The 17,614-nt window shown below is 43.5% G+C and overlaps 2 protein-coding genes across 3 annotated transcripts in view; both read right to left on the minus strand.

Moving 5' to 3' along the window:
* Positions 1–17,614, minus strand: part of LOC135494968 (diacylglycerol kinase delta-like) — a 782,762-nt gene that overhangs the window by 356,479 nt on the left and 408,669 nt on the right. The window lies entirely within an intron of this gene.
* Positions 7,623–11,638, minus strand: LOC135495004 (nuclear apoptosis-inducing factor 1-like). Its single transcript, XM_064783390.1, has 2 exons — positions 11,132–11,638; positions 7,623–7,981 (listed from the first exon to the last, which is right to left on the minus strand). Exons 1-2 carry the CDS (start codon positions 11,634–11,636, stop codon positions 7,623–7,625), a joined length of 864 nt encoding a protein of 287 aa, XP_064639460.1. The 5' UTR covers positions 11,637–11,638.

Below are 17,614 nucleotides of genomic sequence, written 5' to 3' on the forward strand. Positions count from 1 at the left end.
CACGACCTGTTCACCCTCTCGGGCGACAAGAAGGGACTATCCTGCCTTGACTTCAAACGTTGGGTACGAAGCGACCGTATTCAGACGTACGCTTACGGCAATTTTCGGTGCAACCGTCAACCACCCTTCCCCTGTACCGTCTCTCGGAAGCAGCAGCTCTAGTGAGGACGACGAAAAATGAGATTGGCATTGATGAAAAACACCCGTGTGGTCAGAACTTAGTCTTCCAAACAACACTCAAAATGGCGTCATCATCAAAACTGCCTCGAGAACGGGTGACCGTAGAACTGTCTCCGCGGCTGTCGATCAACATCTGCCGTTGGAACCAGGAGACGTGGTTCCACTTGCGACGAAACACGAAGACTGTGAGTTTAAACGCGGACGAGATGCGGGACCTGATAGGACAACAAGAGCAGTTAAAAGCTGCGGCACGCAAAGTGTTCCGGGCCGAGTTTAAACGCGAGCTGAACGAAACAGACATGGCGCCAATTCCCACCGCTCCGACGACTGCTTTTGCTGCGCCGAAAGTCTCACACGAGCCGGAGGAAGAAAGCGATTCGGAGGGGACCGGATCCTGGACAGGCGAAGATCCAACTACTAAAAGTGACACTAAAAAGCGCAAGAAAAAGTCATCAAAGAACAGTGCTGCTACTGCTACTGCTACAGAAAAATTGGCGAAGAAAGCGCAAATTAAAACTGTCAAGGACCCTTGGTAACTAACTGCCAGATATCGTTCCTCCCTCCTCCCTCCCTAGCCAATATCCTATCAATCTTGATTAATCTGACCGAGACAAAAACTGAGATGTGACAGACTACAACGAGTGTGAACTGCGAGTAATTGAAGTCAAGTCTTTCTTCGGTATACAATTATACAAACTGTTGCTCTGATGCCCGGAGAAGAGCGGAACAAAAACATACCGGAGGACTCCCCGGATTAGGAAAAAACAAACTTTCCTCGCCAGATGAACCGGATTACGGACCTTCAGCGAGGACCCGTCTCCGGCACGTGTACTGCCGTTGGTTTTGTTGCAGTTGCCCTTCTTTGGAACGAGATGACGACCCAAAAGAAAAAAATACTTGTGGTGGCCGTTGAGGGACAAATCGGGGCAGGAAAAACAACTTTGTTGGAAGGGCTCGTCCAAGCCCACGCTCGACGTTTGAACTCCTCGTTCACCCTCTCAATAGTGCGAGAAGGACTCGACGAATTCACGAAATTTGGTAAGCATAACCCTCTAGCCCTAGCATACCTCGATCCAAAGGAAAATGTAACTTTATCTCAATCACACATAATTCGTTGCATCAACTCCGTTTTTAAGTGGGAAGTTCAGGCCGATCTCATCCGTCTCGCCGAAACGCCTGCTCTGACAGCGAAATACCACATCATAGTAACCGATCGAAGCCTGCTCGGACCCCTTCCTTTCCTGCAAAACGCAGCTCAGCAGGGAACAATTGGGATTTTCGCGGAAGACTACCTGCGAGCGGAGACCTTATACTTGGCACGACGCACCCTGTTTGAAGTCGGGGTCCCCGAAGGATATAGCAGCATTTACTATCTGAACATCGGAGTAGAAGTTTGCTTGGAAAGAATAAAAATTAGGGGTCGCTCTTACGAATCTAGCATAGACAGGCGTTATCTGGACTCGCTGGAAGAACAATACGCTAAACATCTAGACTGGTGGACCGAGTCGGAAGGCAGGCTGTATTTTTGCAGGGATGAAAACAGAGTCGTTAAAGTGGGGGTAGGAGAGCCCTCACAACTTCTCAGCTTCCTAGATTCGTTAGTAAGGGCTGCGGAGGAGAAGAAATAACTGTGTGACTGTGAAGACGCCGGCATTTTATAGGTATCGGATAAGTTGACGATAATAATGCGAAAATAGTAGCTTCTCCTTGGCCAACTCGGCGTCTTAGTTCTAGCTGATATGGGGAAAACGGCAAAAATCCAAGAGGGGACTGGGAAAAGAAAAACTCTGGTTTCCACTGCCGCCTACGATTCGGGAACTGACTTCGAACAGTTCAAAAAAAAGTGCATCTGGTGTAATCGTCTATTAAGGCTCGTTTCGGGTAAATCGTATTGCAAAGGTTGTTCTAAGGCTTGCTTCCGCAAGTGCAGGCGGTGCCATAAACCGTACAACAGTCTCAAATTCTACAATTTCGATGATCAACGTTGTGATTCCTGTTTCCATAAACTAAAAGCGGAAAGAGAGGCTCGAGCAAAAAAGAAGCAACAACAGTGCACGGGGAGGGCGAGTGAATCTTTAGAATCGCCGAAGAGTGCTATTTAAAAAAAACCCCACCATATCAGAGAAGTCCACCACAGGATCCGACGAGCAGGGATTCTTCTGCCACGAAATACTGCCCGAGATTGAGCCACAAACGAAAGCACGACCAGTCCATGCGAAGGCGGCGACGGCGGGAGGTTTACCGACGAAAACTCGTGACCCGAAGGGGAAATCTGTCAAGAAACGAAGCGTCCCGGACCTAAAAGCGCGAGAAGGGCTCTTCTGACGTCTCAGCTGGTTCAACAAGCTCCCCTCACAGTTCGTATTCAACTAGATGTAACCCAACGGAGAGATGGTTTAGTAGAAGTACTACAAGTAAACACACAAGAACACATGAACCCCGACCGACCAAGCAGCGATAAGACGACCATTATAGCGGGACCATCACCACAGATCGAGAACACACTCTCCGTAGAAAGACAAACACCAGCAACCCTCCCCCCGAAAGTCTCGCGTGCACCGGATCCTCCGGCCGTCACTAGACAACCCGTCAAAGGAGAATTGGAGTCCGAAAATGGCCCGCCTCTGACTCCTTCCCCTACCCAAGCACCCTCACCCTACCCGACCACTGTCGCGGGGCGAACCGATCTGAGCGATGGCGCGAGCGAAGAAAATTGGAACAACAATAGTTCGGGAGACGAAGACAGCGAGGAAGAGGAGAGTAGTAGCGAAGAGGAAGAAGGCAGCACAAGCGGGACCGACGAATCCGGTAGCAACGAGGACAACGGTGAACAGCTCGAGCGCGGTGTTAAAGCTTAGAAAAAATCAAGACAAAATTAGGAGGGACCTATTTTCCAAAATCTACTATAAAAATACGCATCCAGCAAGCTTCGGCTGCGTCGAGCGTCTGCTAGGGGCCAGCAGGCGACGCGACCCCACTGTTAAGCGAGCCGAGGTCGTTCACTGGCTAAGCGGGGAGGACACCTACACGCTCCACCGGCAGGCTAGAAGAAACATCCCTCGTCGCAAAACCATCGTTCTCGGAAGCAATCATCAGTGGCAAATTGATTTAGTGGACGTGCAAAGCTTGCAAAAATTCAATGACGGAATAAAATACTTGTAAACAGTTATTGATGTGTTCATCCGCCGAGCCTGGGCTCTGCCCCTCAAGTCAAAAACAGGAGCAGAAGTGACCAAGGCTCTAAAAGACCTCTTTCTCTGGGAAAAGGTTTACCCGAAGTACCTCCACGGAGCTTTATGGCTCCACCTATACAGGAAAGAATTCCCGACTAAGACTAAATTTGCGTTTGAGTTGGGAGACACCATCAGAGTCAGCCAAGTTGCCCAGGTCTTTGTTTGGCAAGGGCTACAAACCCCAATACACAACAGAGTGGTTTGTGGTGGCTCATCGTCGAAATACCAAACCACCAACGTATAAACTACGAGATGAGCACGGGGAGCTCATAGAGGGAAGTTTTTATAAAGAGGAGATGCAACGAATACAGCGCCCGAAAGATAAGACCTCCTTTCGCGTTGATGTTTTGAAAAAAACGCCGGCGAAAAAATAAAACCGAATATTTTGTCCATTACGTCGGTTGGCCGGCTCGTTTCGACGAATGGGTGACAACAGGACAACTCGAAAAGGCATAAACGAACATGTGGGGAGCACAAAAACTGAACGATTAGCTCGATAGAAAATGACGAACCCAGACAACATTGTCGCCGGAGGCGTGGTTGACGCTCATATCAAGCGTGACTTTGGTATGATTTGTGTTGGCCCTCCACTTGCAGGAAAGACTTTCTTTGTACGGCAACTCCTAAAAAATGCTAGACGAGTCGTCGATGGGCCTTTCGATTATATATATTGGTTCTACGGGGAACAATCGAAAACAGTGACCGAGCTGGAAAGGGAGAATACAATACGAACAGTGGAGGGCCTCCCAGAAAATCTAGACGAATACATCCACGTCCGAGATCCCCACACCGGCGAGCGCCAGCACGGGTTGCCAATTTTCGATGACCTTATGCAGGGGGTCAGCAACAGCGAGGAAATCAGTCGTCTGGTGACAAAGAAATGTCAACACGGAGGCGTGAGTTGGATTGTGCTCATGCAAAACCTATTTCACCATGGGAAAACAAGAGTAACGATGCTTAGATGTTGCCACTATCTAGTTCTCTTTAAAAGCCCGTTAGACCGGTCGGTTGGACAGCATTTGGCGAGACGCATTCTTCCGAGCAGGCCGGAGACATTCGTTAGAATTTACGAAAGTGCCACGCAGAAGCCAAACAGTTACTTGTTTATAGACGGGCACCAGAACACCCCGGAAGAAGCTCGTTTTCGCACAGACATTTTTGGAGAAGACTTTCAGAACGCTTTTGTTCCGTACGCAAAAAAGGGTGGTGGAGGAGGGAAAAAATAAAGGCATCTCGATATTGTGTCCAATATAACGCCTGTTGTAAACGTACACATTAGATACCTACTTATATCTTAATGTTTGATGGAGTTTAAAATCAATCTTAATGTTTCGTGGAGTTTTTGATCAAATAATGATTGTCGTCGTTAGTGTCATAGTCTGATCGTGTTGAGCGACTAAGTTCTTCAAACTCTCGATAGTGTGACCAATAACATATAACGCCTGTTGTAAACGTACAAATTAGATACCTACTTATATCTTAATGTTTGGTGGAGTTTTAAATCAATCTTAATGTTTCGTGGAGATTTTGATCAAATGGTTGTCGTCGTTGTGAAAGTAAATTATTATGTATAGGCCTATACATATTACATACCAAGCACAAAAAAAAAATCATGTATAATCGTTCCCCGGCAATGGGGAGCCTGATAACTTTAATCTTTCGACATCATTTTATACGTCATCGAAAGAGGACCATACGCCGGGCGTCTTGTGAAATTGAAAATCTTACTCTCGCTCCGATACTGTAGTAGTAGGATTGGTACTACTGAAAATAAAACGAAACTAGCCGAAGAGAGCTGAGGGGGGGGGGGGGTAGGGCTTGAAACACATGGCACCCAATGCCGGTAAAGAAGTCTTCGACTAATAATTGTTAGAACTTTCTCTTCTGTGTAGTACCAGTTGTTCTTAGGCGATGTGAAATAAAAATTTAAAAACCCATACCACCATTTTTGTTAGTATTGCCGTAAATTAAGTGAAATGGAAACATCTAGTTTTTGATTCCAAACCAGGGCCCGGTTGTTAGAAAGCATGTTAGGCCCTAACGGTATGTTGACATGTCGTTAGGTCTATGTTACCCTAAACGACTCGTTAAATCTGTTGCTAGAAAGCATTTTGATGCTAACATCATGTTATCTTCATGTTACCATGCCGTTACAAATAACGTTGTCAAGGGGCTGCGTCAGGTACATGTTACCTGCAAAAAAATGGCCGCCAGGATACTTTTACATGATCAATTACTTCATAATTTTCAACTTCACCGTCAAAAAAGGACATTTCGTAGAAAAATTTGCCCACTAACTGATTTCGAAGGAGACGAGGCAATAAGGAAACGTTTTTGCTTTGGGAGACAGGGTATTGAGTTGATCTGTAACCTCTTGGACAATGAGCTGAGCCGGCCCACAGACAGAACTCAGAGTCTCAGTACAATAACTCAAGTATTGATAGCTCTGAAATTTTATGCCACAGGGGATAAACTCATTACCATCGGTGACAACTTTGGAATAAACATTGGTACTACCTCAAGAGTCATTGCAAATGTGTCCCAATCTTTAGCAATCAAGTTAAACGAGTTTGTTGTGTGGCCAAGACGTCCTACAAGAAGAGAGGAAATCAAACGTGGGTTCTATGGTATGGGAGGCTTTCCAAACGTTTGTGGCTGTGTTGACCGTACACACATTCAGATACAGGCCCCTAGCACACCTGCACACTGGCATGTCCAACTCCAAGAAGTCAATTAGGCTGAGAGGGCTAGCTACGAAGCAGCATTTGTCAACAGGGCCCACTATCACAGCATAAATGTGCAGGCTATCTGCGATGACACATGTAAGTAAAATAACCTTTACAATGCTTCCACTATGTTCTTCTCAATACCTACAAATTGTGTCCACATCAGAGGTCTGCTATTGTAAAAACAGTCAAAAAGTATACAGAAAAAAATCAAACTTCCATTTTTGAAACGCCATGATGGCAATGGATGGGGTCAGCTGGTGCATGTTTATCTTGGATATGGGGTGCAATTGTTGAATTAATCACGTAATTCTGTTTAAAGTGAGTTCTATCAATCTGACTTTGTTCTGGGTCAATTTCAGATACTATCTGTGACCTAATAATAATATGATAGTGGACAATTTGGAATCATCATTATCTTTTAAGAATCATACCGATTATGATATTGGATAATATACCCACAATATTGCCCATTTCAGGCCATTCCTTCTTACCCCTTACTTGAGGCCGATGACCAATGCACAAAGGCACTACAATCGGGTTCAAAAGAAGACAAGAGCAACCATTGAGAGATGCTTTGGTATTTTGAAGAGAAGATTTGGTGTCCTGCATCAGGAAATTCGTATGAGTCCAGCCAGAGTGTGTAACATCATTTGTGCATGTGCGGTGCTACACAACATTGCACATCTTCTCAAGGAACCTCTTACAGAAGGACCAGATGTCCCAGAACCGCTGCTGCGATTTCTCTATAATGGAGAAGAAGATGGTGGCCATGTGAGAGACTATGTTGCTAACACATATTTTGGAGAACTCTTGTGATAGACTTAGTGATGGCTACCGGTTCCGTGATCACTGTAATGCAACTCAACCTGACTTTATTGTTTGTGATATACATGTATTACTCAGCTCTGTTTTAGCTGCTTATGTGTAAATATTCTGTAAATAAGTGTACATGTATGTGTACTTATATTTTCTAGTCATATTTTCAATAAAGGTCATTCAGCCAGTCTATGTTATGTTATAGTTTGAACGTCCTTTTGTTTCAAGTCTGTCTGTCTGTCTGTCTGGACTATTAACTACATAAACTATAGTAAGTCGAAGTAGCATGCATGTCCACCTTTCAGCATTGATCAGATTGTTAAGTTGTTATTTTGCATTTGTTAGATATCGGAACCTATATATTGAGTCAGTATTTCAGAATACTTCTTTAAAAAGAAAATTAAGTACTTGTAATTTGTTAAAATCATAAACTTCTCTAATTAATAACAACATTTACTACATGAGATAACAACAATAACAATATCAAAATAATAACAATTATATACATTCTCCTTGGATAACAATAATAACAATATGAAAATAAATATTATGTACAGTCTCATGAGATAACAATTTTAAGATAACAATTCTATAACAATAAGATAACAATTCTATACAGTCTCTACAGTCCAAAAAAACCTTTAGCCTATTTATACTCCTCAACTCAACTCTCTCTCTTCAACTTCGCAACTTCCAACCTTAACTTTTCTATCTTGAGTTCCAAAACACATCTCCTGAGTTCATTGTTCCGTATTTCAGACTCAATCATGTCGTGCTGCCTTGCACAATGTCCGCAAGTTTTCTCCTCTGTGGCCTTCACTGCTGACTTCCCCCTCTTCCTACCCCTCCCCATTCTTTCTATTCGTCCTGCCATCGATCTCAGCGATTCTAGTTCTGCACAATCTTCTTCCAATGGCATTTCCTCAAACTTCCCCAGGTCCTCAACGTGTCCACTAGAGGCTTCAATGCAGAGGCGTTGGACTTCTTCTTCTTCTGGTGTTATTTCGACCACAGTCGACAAGGCTTTAAAAGAGAATAAAATAATAGTAAATTCAATTACCAAAATCGAAGGTACATTTTTAACATTGTGTATACTGGTATTGATGTTAAACAAGGATTTATGTTTTATAAATATGTAAAAAATGACTTGGAATATTTTCACGGCAAATATAGATTTTAGAAAATTTACTACTTTTTCTCATAAAGATGAAGTTGATTTCATCTTGTCATGAAATATTGCAACTATATCATGAACTGAAATGATTGTCATATTTGAGCAACTTCATGGTATTATTACTGCATCTGCACCCTATACTGCTGAGTTGAAGGAGCAATAACTGGAATCATAGATATTTGGGCTATACACTACAATGAGTATTTTCAGTCATTTTTAATTAAAAAATTAGCTATCAGAAAAATGAAAATACGAAACAATAAATTGCCTTCTTTCAGATTTAATTTTTTTGGTACTTATTTAATTCTAAATCTCAACAAGAGGCCCAAGGGCCTGGCGCTCAGCTGAGTTAATATCATTAATATCTTCCCGGTGTTTAGTTCATTATGCATGAAAATGGCATGCTCCATGGTATTTGATATCCTTTTGCGTTCACTACGGTACCAATATTTTTGGTTGACATAATTATGCCACTGTTGGAACATTCTCATGGTTTATGGTATGCACCTGTTGATGGGCCATATGAATAAAAACAAGCATAAGCTTTTACTCCAGATTTTGAAGTATTTAGTATGCTTCAAAAATTGGAATAGTTTAGTTCTTGTGAAAGCAAAGGATTTTTAGAAATCAGTAGTTGCTACCAAAACAAGTAAATGCTAGACTACATATGAACGAAAATGTAGGATGAACCTTTTACTTGGTAGTATAAATGTATTTTCTTGGAACCATGTAGCCTTTAAAAGTCGAAGTGAATGGTTGGTTGTTCCTCTTTGCCGGACTGCATTCACATTTTGTTTGGTGGACATGTCATGCAAGAATTGGTCAAACCATACATCCATTTATGGAGAATCAGAGTGCATGGATTCCGAGTCATTAAAAATGTCTAAAGAATTATTCTTGGGTCATAAAGGGAAACCTGCGTTGTTTAGTATGAAAGTGAAAAATATGACAGAGTTAAGAAAATTATGTTTTATTGAACAATAGTAAGTTTTGATTGTCTGCTTGGCTCCTTGCCAGTTAAATGACATGTGACTATACACAAAATAGAAAACTTTGGTGGAAATTGTAAATCATTTTTTTTTATCTATCAGGGGAAACAAGCTGATGATGATCAAGTAAATCATTCATGAGAAATCGTTTTGTTGCTGAAGCTTGCATGACGAAGTTAATGCTAAACCTTTTCTTGTGCTCTACTGCGCCACCGTAGTTTTCTATTTAGACCAGCGATGACGTCATTTCTGGTGATTCCCTATGCTATTTGGTATTGTACAGTATGCAATGTATTTTTTCAGCGCTGTCAGTTGCCGAAGAGAGTGCCGTAGCTCCCTCAATTTCAAATAAATTTTTATGGGAGTGACATTATTGTATTGCTTAGAATGTCTACTTTTTACTCATGAAAGAATCGTAGAACTAAAACTTAATAGGCGAACAGAATCATGCCGATTCACTGCACATACTGTGGGAATTCTCCACTTCAAAATACATCGGCGATGTCATCGCGAATAACAGAGCATGCACTTCCGATATCGTTTTCACAGAAATGTGGCCAAATTTTCAAGAACTAATTTCTGAAAGTAGTCCCTAAAGACCTTACGACTACCACTGAAACGAACTGATGATAATATCGCCTACCAGACTACCATCGTCATCGAGCTGAGTGTCATTGAGCTCCAAGATTATTGCACATGGATCGAGTAAACAACATGCCGCCATTTTGTCTCCGCTTCGGTATTTCGTAGGCCGCTAAAATGCACCTTCTCAATTAAAACCAACATAATAAGGCCTCACATCGTTGATTGAATAGGAACACCACACAAAACACAATAAAGTGGGGGTACAATCGATTACGAAGCTGAAGTGAACAGTGATTTATTCCTGGAGCTACTGCTGCTTTTTTGTGTAGCTGCCATGTTTTGAGAACTGGCAAATAGGAGACTTCATTGATGGCTGACGTCATCGGGCGGGAATTTGAATCAGCAGAAATAATTAAAAGGCAGGTAGCGCCCTCTCCTGTTAAAATTTTGAACTTTTTCTCAATAAAATAGTTTTTCAAGAATTTTATCTTAATATTAAAGCATATTTCGACTAATTCTGCTGCTCCTAGGCCGATATAGGCCAGTTTCCTTCATGCGCTCTCGCTCGCAGGAAGTAGGTCGAATGGCGACAAATTTTGTTTTGAAAGTAGAGTTTGACCAGAAGTATCCAGAAATGCAAAATTGAAGTCTCTAGGTCTTACGGTTACAAAATGTGCACCATGGGTTTAACGGACGGACGGACGGACGGACGGACTGACAGACGGACGCCACCGAGCAGCTTGTTTGACAAGCTCAGCTGACTTTGTCAGCTGAGCTAAAAACGTTGACAACAAACTATGTTAATGTAACACAATCACCTGTGACCATTGGCTTTGCAGCTGTGTGCATCTTCAGTGTGCATGGCCATACATTTCGTGAAACCAGCCGGACATGCATTGAAAGTAATCTCGAGTCATAACATGTTTTGGAGGCATAATTGGACATGGCATGACTATTAGGTGAGCTGTTGTAAAATATTATATTCTGGTGAACACTTTAGGGTGTATTATATGAATAGTCAGTCTTCCTTTCAATGGAGACGGACACAGATAACCCATACACTGTGATCAGATTGTCAGAAGAAGCAGCATGGCCGCCATTATTGATTTTTTTTAGGCTAGGCACTGGCATAGTGCCAACTCATGAACTGTAAGCAGACGTGTTTTTTTTAGTTTATGAGTTATTTTTACCCTTAGAATAATAAAGATGTATGCTCAAGAACAAACTGTCATGACTTAGGCAATAAAGATCTGACATTTAAAGGCAAATTTAATGAAGGAGTATTTGACATAAAAAATATATTAGAAGTTTTTGATTGGTTGCTCATTGGCATTGCTGGCTGTCATTTCACTTTTGCCCTATAATGTGGCAAATTTTGGCTTTGAAATATGCACAAAAGGGATGATTCTAACATACATGACATACCTTGGTCAAAAAATGCTGGCTCTGGTCCAACTGTCAAAGGAAAAAATGTTTCACTGGCAACATTGGCAATGGCATGATGACTTATGGCAGTAGCAGCAGGGGGTGGAGAAGTAAACGCACAAGCTGCAGACTCCGAGCCTCCTTTAATTCCTTCCCAGCTTGGGTCAGCCTTGAATATATCGGCTATCGTCTCTGACACCATATCTAGTGCGACAGCTGGGCCACCTCCCGTCTTCTTCTCTTCTTTCTTGGACTTGGCCTGTTGGGATTTGGCCTTGGCCTTCAACTGGCGCCACTTCTCTTTCACCTCATCCGAGGTTCTCTTGCAAATGCCAACAGCATTGACACTGGTGGCTATATTTGTCCACAACTCATTTTTCCTATCATTCTCCGTCATGTTGCGGAACTTAGATGTCATTATCGACGCATTCTGCCTCACCATTTGAGTCAGAATTGCTACTTCCCTGGCTGTAAAATTGGGCTCCTTGGATTTCTTTGTCATCATCTTGAATTTTTTCACAGGAAGTAGATCAATTCCAAAAAATTTGCAATGAATTATGGGAATTTTTTTTCTGAACAGAAGATAACATGTTGTTAACTAGCTGTTACCAAAAATGCTTAAAATTTTGCTTCTAACAACAACATATTAACGGTTTGTTTGGTAACGGCATGTTACTGGATTTAACATGCCGTTACTGGTAACGGCATGTTAAAATAAACTTTTTTTCTAACAACCGGGCCCAGATGTACTCATTTGGATCTCCTTGCTCCAAAGCGGGTAAATCAAAAGCAAAACAACACTTAGACTTTCTATCCTTGCTCGGGAGGGCCTCCAGTCGATCAACACGCGCAAAACTTCTCGATTTAGCAGCAAAGGTCAAGTTGACGCGATTTTAGAGTGTATAGAGAACGTCCACCATTGCACTGTGCCAGTTCCGGAGAATAAAGCACAAAAACTACGAAAGCACAGCCCATTGGTATGTCGGCTTAAGACTCCCCGAACTAGCCTACGAATTAAAAAAGCTCTGTTGGCGCAATCGGGTGGATTTTTTGGCTCTCTCATACCACTGGCCGTCTCGGCAATAGGGAGTCTTATATCCGGAATAACCGGGAAGAGAGGCTAAAAACAGCGGCTTAATCCAGATGTCAATGAATCCAGATTTCGGGGAGAGCGTCATAGTGTTCTGAGTACCTACCGGGCTAAATGTCGACAGACAATTACAGTACCGCCGCCACCACCTCAAGAAAACGAAGAAGATGAAAAAAAGGAGGGCCTCAATCAAAAAGACCTACCGGATGATGTGAAACTAGATTTGCTCGCGAGGAAACGCTGGGAACAAAAACAAACTGGACAAATCAAGGAAAAAGCACAAACTAACACCGGACAAGCATGGCGACTCGAAGACTTGTTGAGCAGATTTCAGATCATCGGCATCCGTCATCCCTTCATTAACAGAATATTACGCGATTACGTGCAACATTTCCAGGGTGAAATTGACTGGAAGGATAGCACTTATGAAGTGATAATCGACGGAACTGTATTACCGAAATCAAATATTTTGCGAAGCCTTCATTTCCTTTTGGCTCCCGAAGACCTCGACTACCACGCTCCCCCCGGAGCCTATCGCTTGGCCGCAAAACTAACGGAGATCGGCGTGCCCCGATGCTGGATAAACTCAGCGGACAGGGCAGAATCGAGCGGCAGTCCCGCGGTGATTCCAGCACCGGCAGCAGATATTCGCGGAGCCCAAATTCCCGATACACCCCCCCCCCCCCCGAAAAAGCCCAGGGCACTCAAGAATCAGAAACAGGTCTTGTTAAACTACCTTCAGCTCAGGGAAAATAAAGGAGACCAGACCCCCCTGGGTAAAATCAGTTCTCCTAAAGCCGCTTCTACACCTGTGTTCAACCTGCGGGGAGCGACAGGGGTTGACAAAAGCATTTTGAAAGCATTAACCGACTTTCAGAAAAGTGCAGTCCCGAGCACCCAAGCCCAAAAAAACAACAACAGCAGCGTCAGTGTCATCCAAGAATCTCCCGACAGAAGCCGGGGGGTGGTGGAGAAGAGCATTTTCTTGACGCTGGATTCCTCCAAAACGGATGCGGCCTCACCATCCGAATTAACATCGAAACCGACCACCCGAAAGTCGAAGCGCCAGCGAAATCTGAGTTGGCTACCCTTCGATGCGAAGAAATGGGTGCAATAGAACGTAGTTGCCGTGTGGTTGGAGGAGTCAGCACGAGGACATAAAATACCAATCGCGTAGGAAACTATATATCATATACCCGTAAACAAAAAGCCCCTTAATTCCACATCATATCATGTCAAAGAGGAGTGGAAGGACATGCGCCCTAGCAAGGCGCGTCATCTACGAGCCCGTGGACGCAGACTACATCGCCCATTACTGCGGGAAAGGAGAACAGGCAGGAGGCCTCCCAGTTTTCCGAGGAACTCCATACCAAGAGGGATACGGGATTGGGGACACATTAAGCAAAATGTTTAGATGCATCATTCCCGTACTGAAGAGAACCGTCCTACCCATGGCTAAAAGAGCGGCGTCAAGGGCGGGAAAGGTTCTTCTGGCGCAGGGCGTGGCAGTTCTTGGAGACGCTATGGACGGAAAGAATATAAAATCCGCCTTTAAAGAGAGAGCCCTTGAGGGAGTAAGAGAAGTCGGGCATGATGTAAGAAAAGACATTGTGGATGCGATAACAACGCCCCGACCGGGTAGAGATCGACGCGTAAACAAGCGACCACTGGAAGAGCCGCCGAGGACCAAAAAAGCAAAAAGAATAAAAGGACAAAAATCAAACTCTGAGAAGGGATTTTTCACCCGTCGCCGATAGTTACCCCGAGAAGAAAACATGTCGCTTATCGCACTAAGGCGGAATTGGAGTTGTTCGAAACAAAACCAACACAAACAGCGATCACGTCCGGAAAACTCGTAGAGGTGCACCCAACAACTTCGATTGAGAACACCGATGTCATTGAATTTAAACCGCAAACCGACAAAAAAAATTACATCGATCTTCGGGAAACGACCATCTACATCAGGGCCAAAATTGTCAAACTGGATGGCACCGCTCTGACAGAGAAAACAGGAGGCACTGTTGACCCAAAGGCGCAATGCTACCCAATAAACTATCTGGTCGGTACGATGTTCAAACAGGCCGAAGTATCGCTTTCCGGGACACAGATTGGGAGCACCAGCAGCATGCACGCTTATCGGTCTTACCTGGAGGCGTTGCTCAGTTATGGCAAAGACGCAAAAACCCACCAATTAAGAGCAGGAGGATACTTCAAAGACGTGACCGACATGGAGACAACCGGTGCTACAATAAGTGACGGCACAGCCACCAACAAGGGGGCGGTGAGCCGATTCAAGATGACGAAGTTCAGCCAATCTTTTGAACTCCAGGGTCGGATCCATAATGAGATGTTCGAACAAGGGAAACTGCTTCTCAGCAAAGTACCACTAACCGTCAAACTAACATTAGGAAACCCCAAATTCAGCCTGATGTCCGCATCAACAGCTACCGATTACAAGATAAAATTGGAATGAAACGGCCAGGGGCCATTGTGCTCACCGTATACATATTTTAGTAGGCAGGATCATGCTTAATTTAGAGGTGAATATGGTGAACACAATCAGGCATGAAGACTTTTTTAGATATGTATTGATGTCAAGTAATAAGACAGGGCAGTATATATAAGTTTATGATCAAACCAATAATTGTCTATGACATCAACAAGATCAATATCGTGTGATTGCTATGAGTCCCTGCAATAAAAAATTCATCGAAAAAAAGTCATTAATAAGCGAGATATTGCACGTCCTACTTTTTCAGTTTTGACCCCCTGATGGCCAAATCAAGAATCAGATCAGGCCAAAATTCGGTGTCAGAGATTATCTAATGTGGGGGGTTACATGTACCAACTTTCAAGTTCATAGCTTCAGCAGTTAAGAAACGTGCCATAGTTACACTCTAATGGCCAATTTACGCCATTTGACCTCTGTGACCTAGAAAAGGAGGTCAAATCCAAAAATCGTAGGACATGTGGTGTATCCTTGCTAGATGTCCCTGCCATAAAAATGTTATCGAAAACAATTCACTCAAATGAGCAAGATATTGCACTTCTTCCTTTTTCCATTATGGCCCCCTGGTGGCCGAATAAAGAATCAGATCAGGCCGAAATTCGGCATCAAAGGTTATCTGATGTAGGGGGTTATATGCACCAAGTTTCAAGTTCATAGCTTTACTGGTTAAGAAACGTGCCATAGTTTACACTCTAACGGCCAATTTACGCCATCTGACGTCTGTGACCTTGAAAAGTAGGTCAAATTGAAAACTCGTAAGACATGTGATGTATTCTTCCTAAGAGTACCTACCATAAAAATTTTATCGAAAACAAGTCACTTATAAGCGAGATATCACACTTTTTAGATATCCACTTTTGGCCCCCTGGTGGCAAAGTTGAGAATCAGATCAAACTGAAATTCAGCACCAGAGGCTATGTGATATAGGGGGTTATATGTACCAAGTTTCAAGTTCATAGCTTTAGTGGTTAAGAAACGTGCCATAGTTTACACTCTAACGGCCAATTTACGCCATCTGACCTCTGTGACCTTGAAAAGTACGTCAAATTGAAAACTCGTAAGACATGTGATGTATTCTTCCTCAGAGTACCTACCATAAAAACTTTACCGAAAACAAGTCACTTATAAGCGAGATATCACACTTTTTAGATATCCACTTTTGGCCCCCTGGTGGCAAAGTTGAGAATCAGATCAAACTGAAATTCAGCACCAGAGGCTATGTGATATAGGGGGTTATATGTACCAAGTTTCAAGTTCATAGCTTTAGTGGTTAAGAAACGTGCCATAGTTTACACTCTAACGGCCAATTTACGCCATATGACCTCTGTGACCTTGAAAAGTAGGTCAAATTAAAAACCCGTATGATATATGATGTATCCTTGCTATGAGTACCTACCACAAAAATTTCATTCCAAACAAGTCATTAATAAGCGAGATATCACACTTTTTAGATATCTACATTCGGCCCCCTGGTGGCCAAATTAAGAATCAGATCGAACCGAAATTTATTGTCACAGGTCATCTGACCAAGGGAGTCCTGTGTACAAAGTTACAAGTTCATAGGCTTAGCGGTTAAGAAACGTGCCACTGTTTTTGAAACAGGATACGACGACGACGACGACGGACGACGGACGACGACAGACGACGACGGACGACGGACGACGGACACTGCGGTATTGTATAGACTCCCCTACGGTGAGCCAAAAAGCAATACTGATGACAAGCGTCAAAGAAATAGCCAGCTACGTCCGAGTAGCGCACGAGCAGCGGCTTCTCACAGCAAACGCAAAATACCCCGTGACAAGGATTGAAATGCGCTACTACCAAAAAGCAGCAGGAGGAAGCGACTTGTCCGAGGCAAACCTGTGCAAAGGAGAAACGCCGAGGCGCATCGCTATAGGACTGCTTGCCAGCAACGCCATGAACGGGGCCCTGGATGGAAACCCGTTCAACTTCAAACACTACAGCGTGACAAGCATAAAACTAACTGTCGCGGGGGCATCTATCCCTTACGGGGAACTAAAGGTGGATTTTACCGCGAAAAATGTGGTGAATGGATACATGACGCTCTTTCGGGGAAGCAAGTTGTGGCCGGCCAACAAGAGCAACGACATATCACTGGACGACTATGTGGATGGATATGCCTTGTACGTCTTCAATTTAGCGCCGGATGACGCGGAATCGAGTGCTTTCCAACTCGCAAAAAATGGTGATGTCGGAGTGGAAATAAGGCTATCCACGGCCACCACCGAAGCAGTGAATCTCATAGTTTTATACGAATACGATTCTTTCGTGGAAATTGATGCCGATCGAAACGTGTATTACAGTCACAGCGGGGTGAAAGGAGCAGAAAAATAAATATGAACAAACACGAAATGAACGTTTTAATGAAAAGACACCTGGGGACACAAAACATTTTTACCAAGGCGGTGTCTAGTGATACTCTTCCGACGAACGCTCGAAAACGGAGACCCTGCGCATACATAAGCAATACGGCAAAAGCCCGAGAGCCAGGTGAACATTGGGTGAGCCTTTATTTTAACCAAGTTCCTCCTCACGAGTACTTTGACAGTAATGGAGAAGCCCCCAGAAAAGCGAGATTCAGAGAAATTCTTAGTAGAGAAGGAACTTTTACTCGATCTATATTCGGCTTCAAAGCCCTTTGTCCACAGTCTGCGGCCAATACTGCATGTACTACATCCTCATGCTAAGTAAAGGCCTATCGATGAGAGAGATTATAAAACAATTTTCGGCGTACGACCTTCTCGGAAACGATAAATGAAATGGACAGGGCAATTGTGCTCACCTCATGTGGAGGAAAGATGGATAAAGAGCATGGTCTTGTGTCATGTAGTGTTAGGTTTGATGTGGGTCCAAGCAATTA

The sequence above is a fragment of the Lineus longissimus genome, chromosome 10, assembly GCF_910592395.1.
Source record: "Lineus longissimus chromosome 10, tnLinLong1.2, whole genome shotgun sequence".
In the NCBI taxonomy this organism is placed as follows: domain Eukaryota; kingdom Metazoa; phylum Nemertea; class Pilidiophora; order Heteronemertea; family Lineidae; genus Lineus; species Lineus longissimus.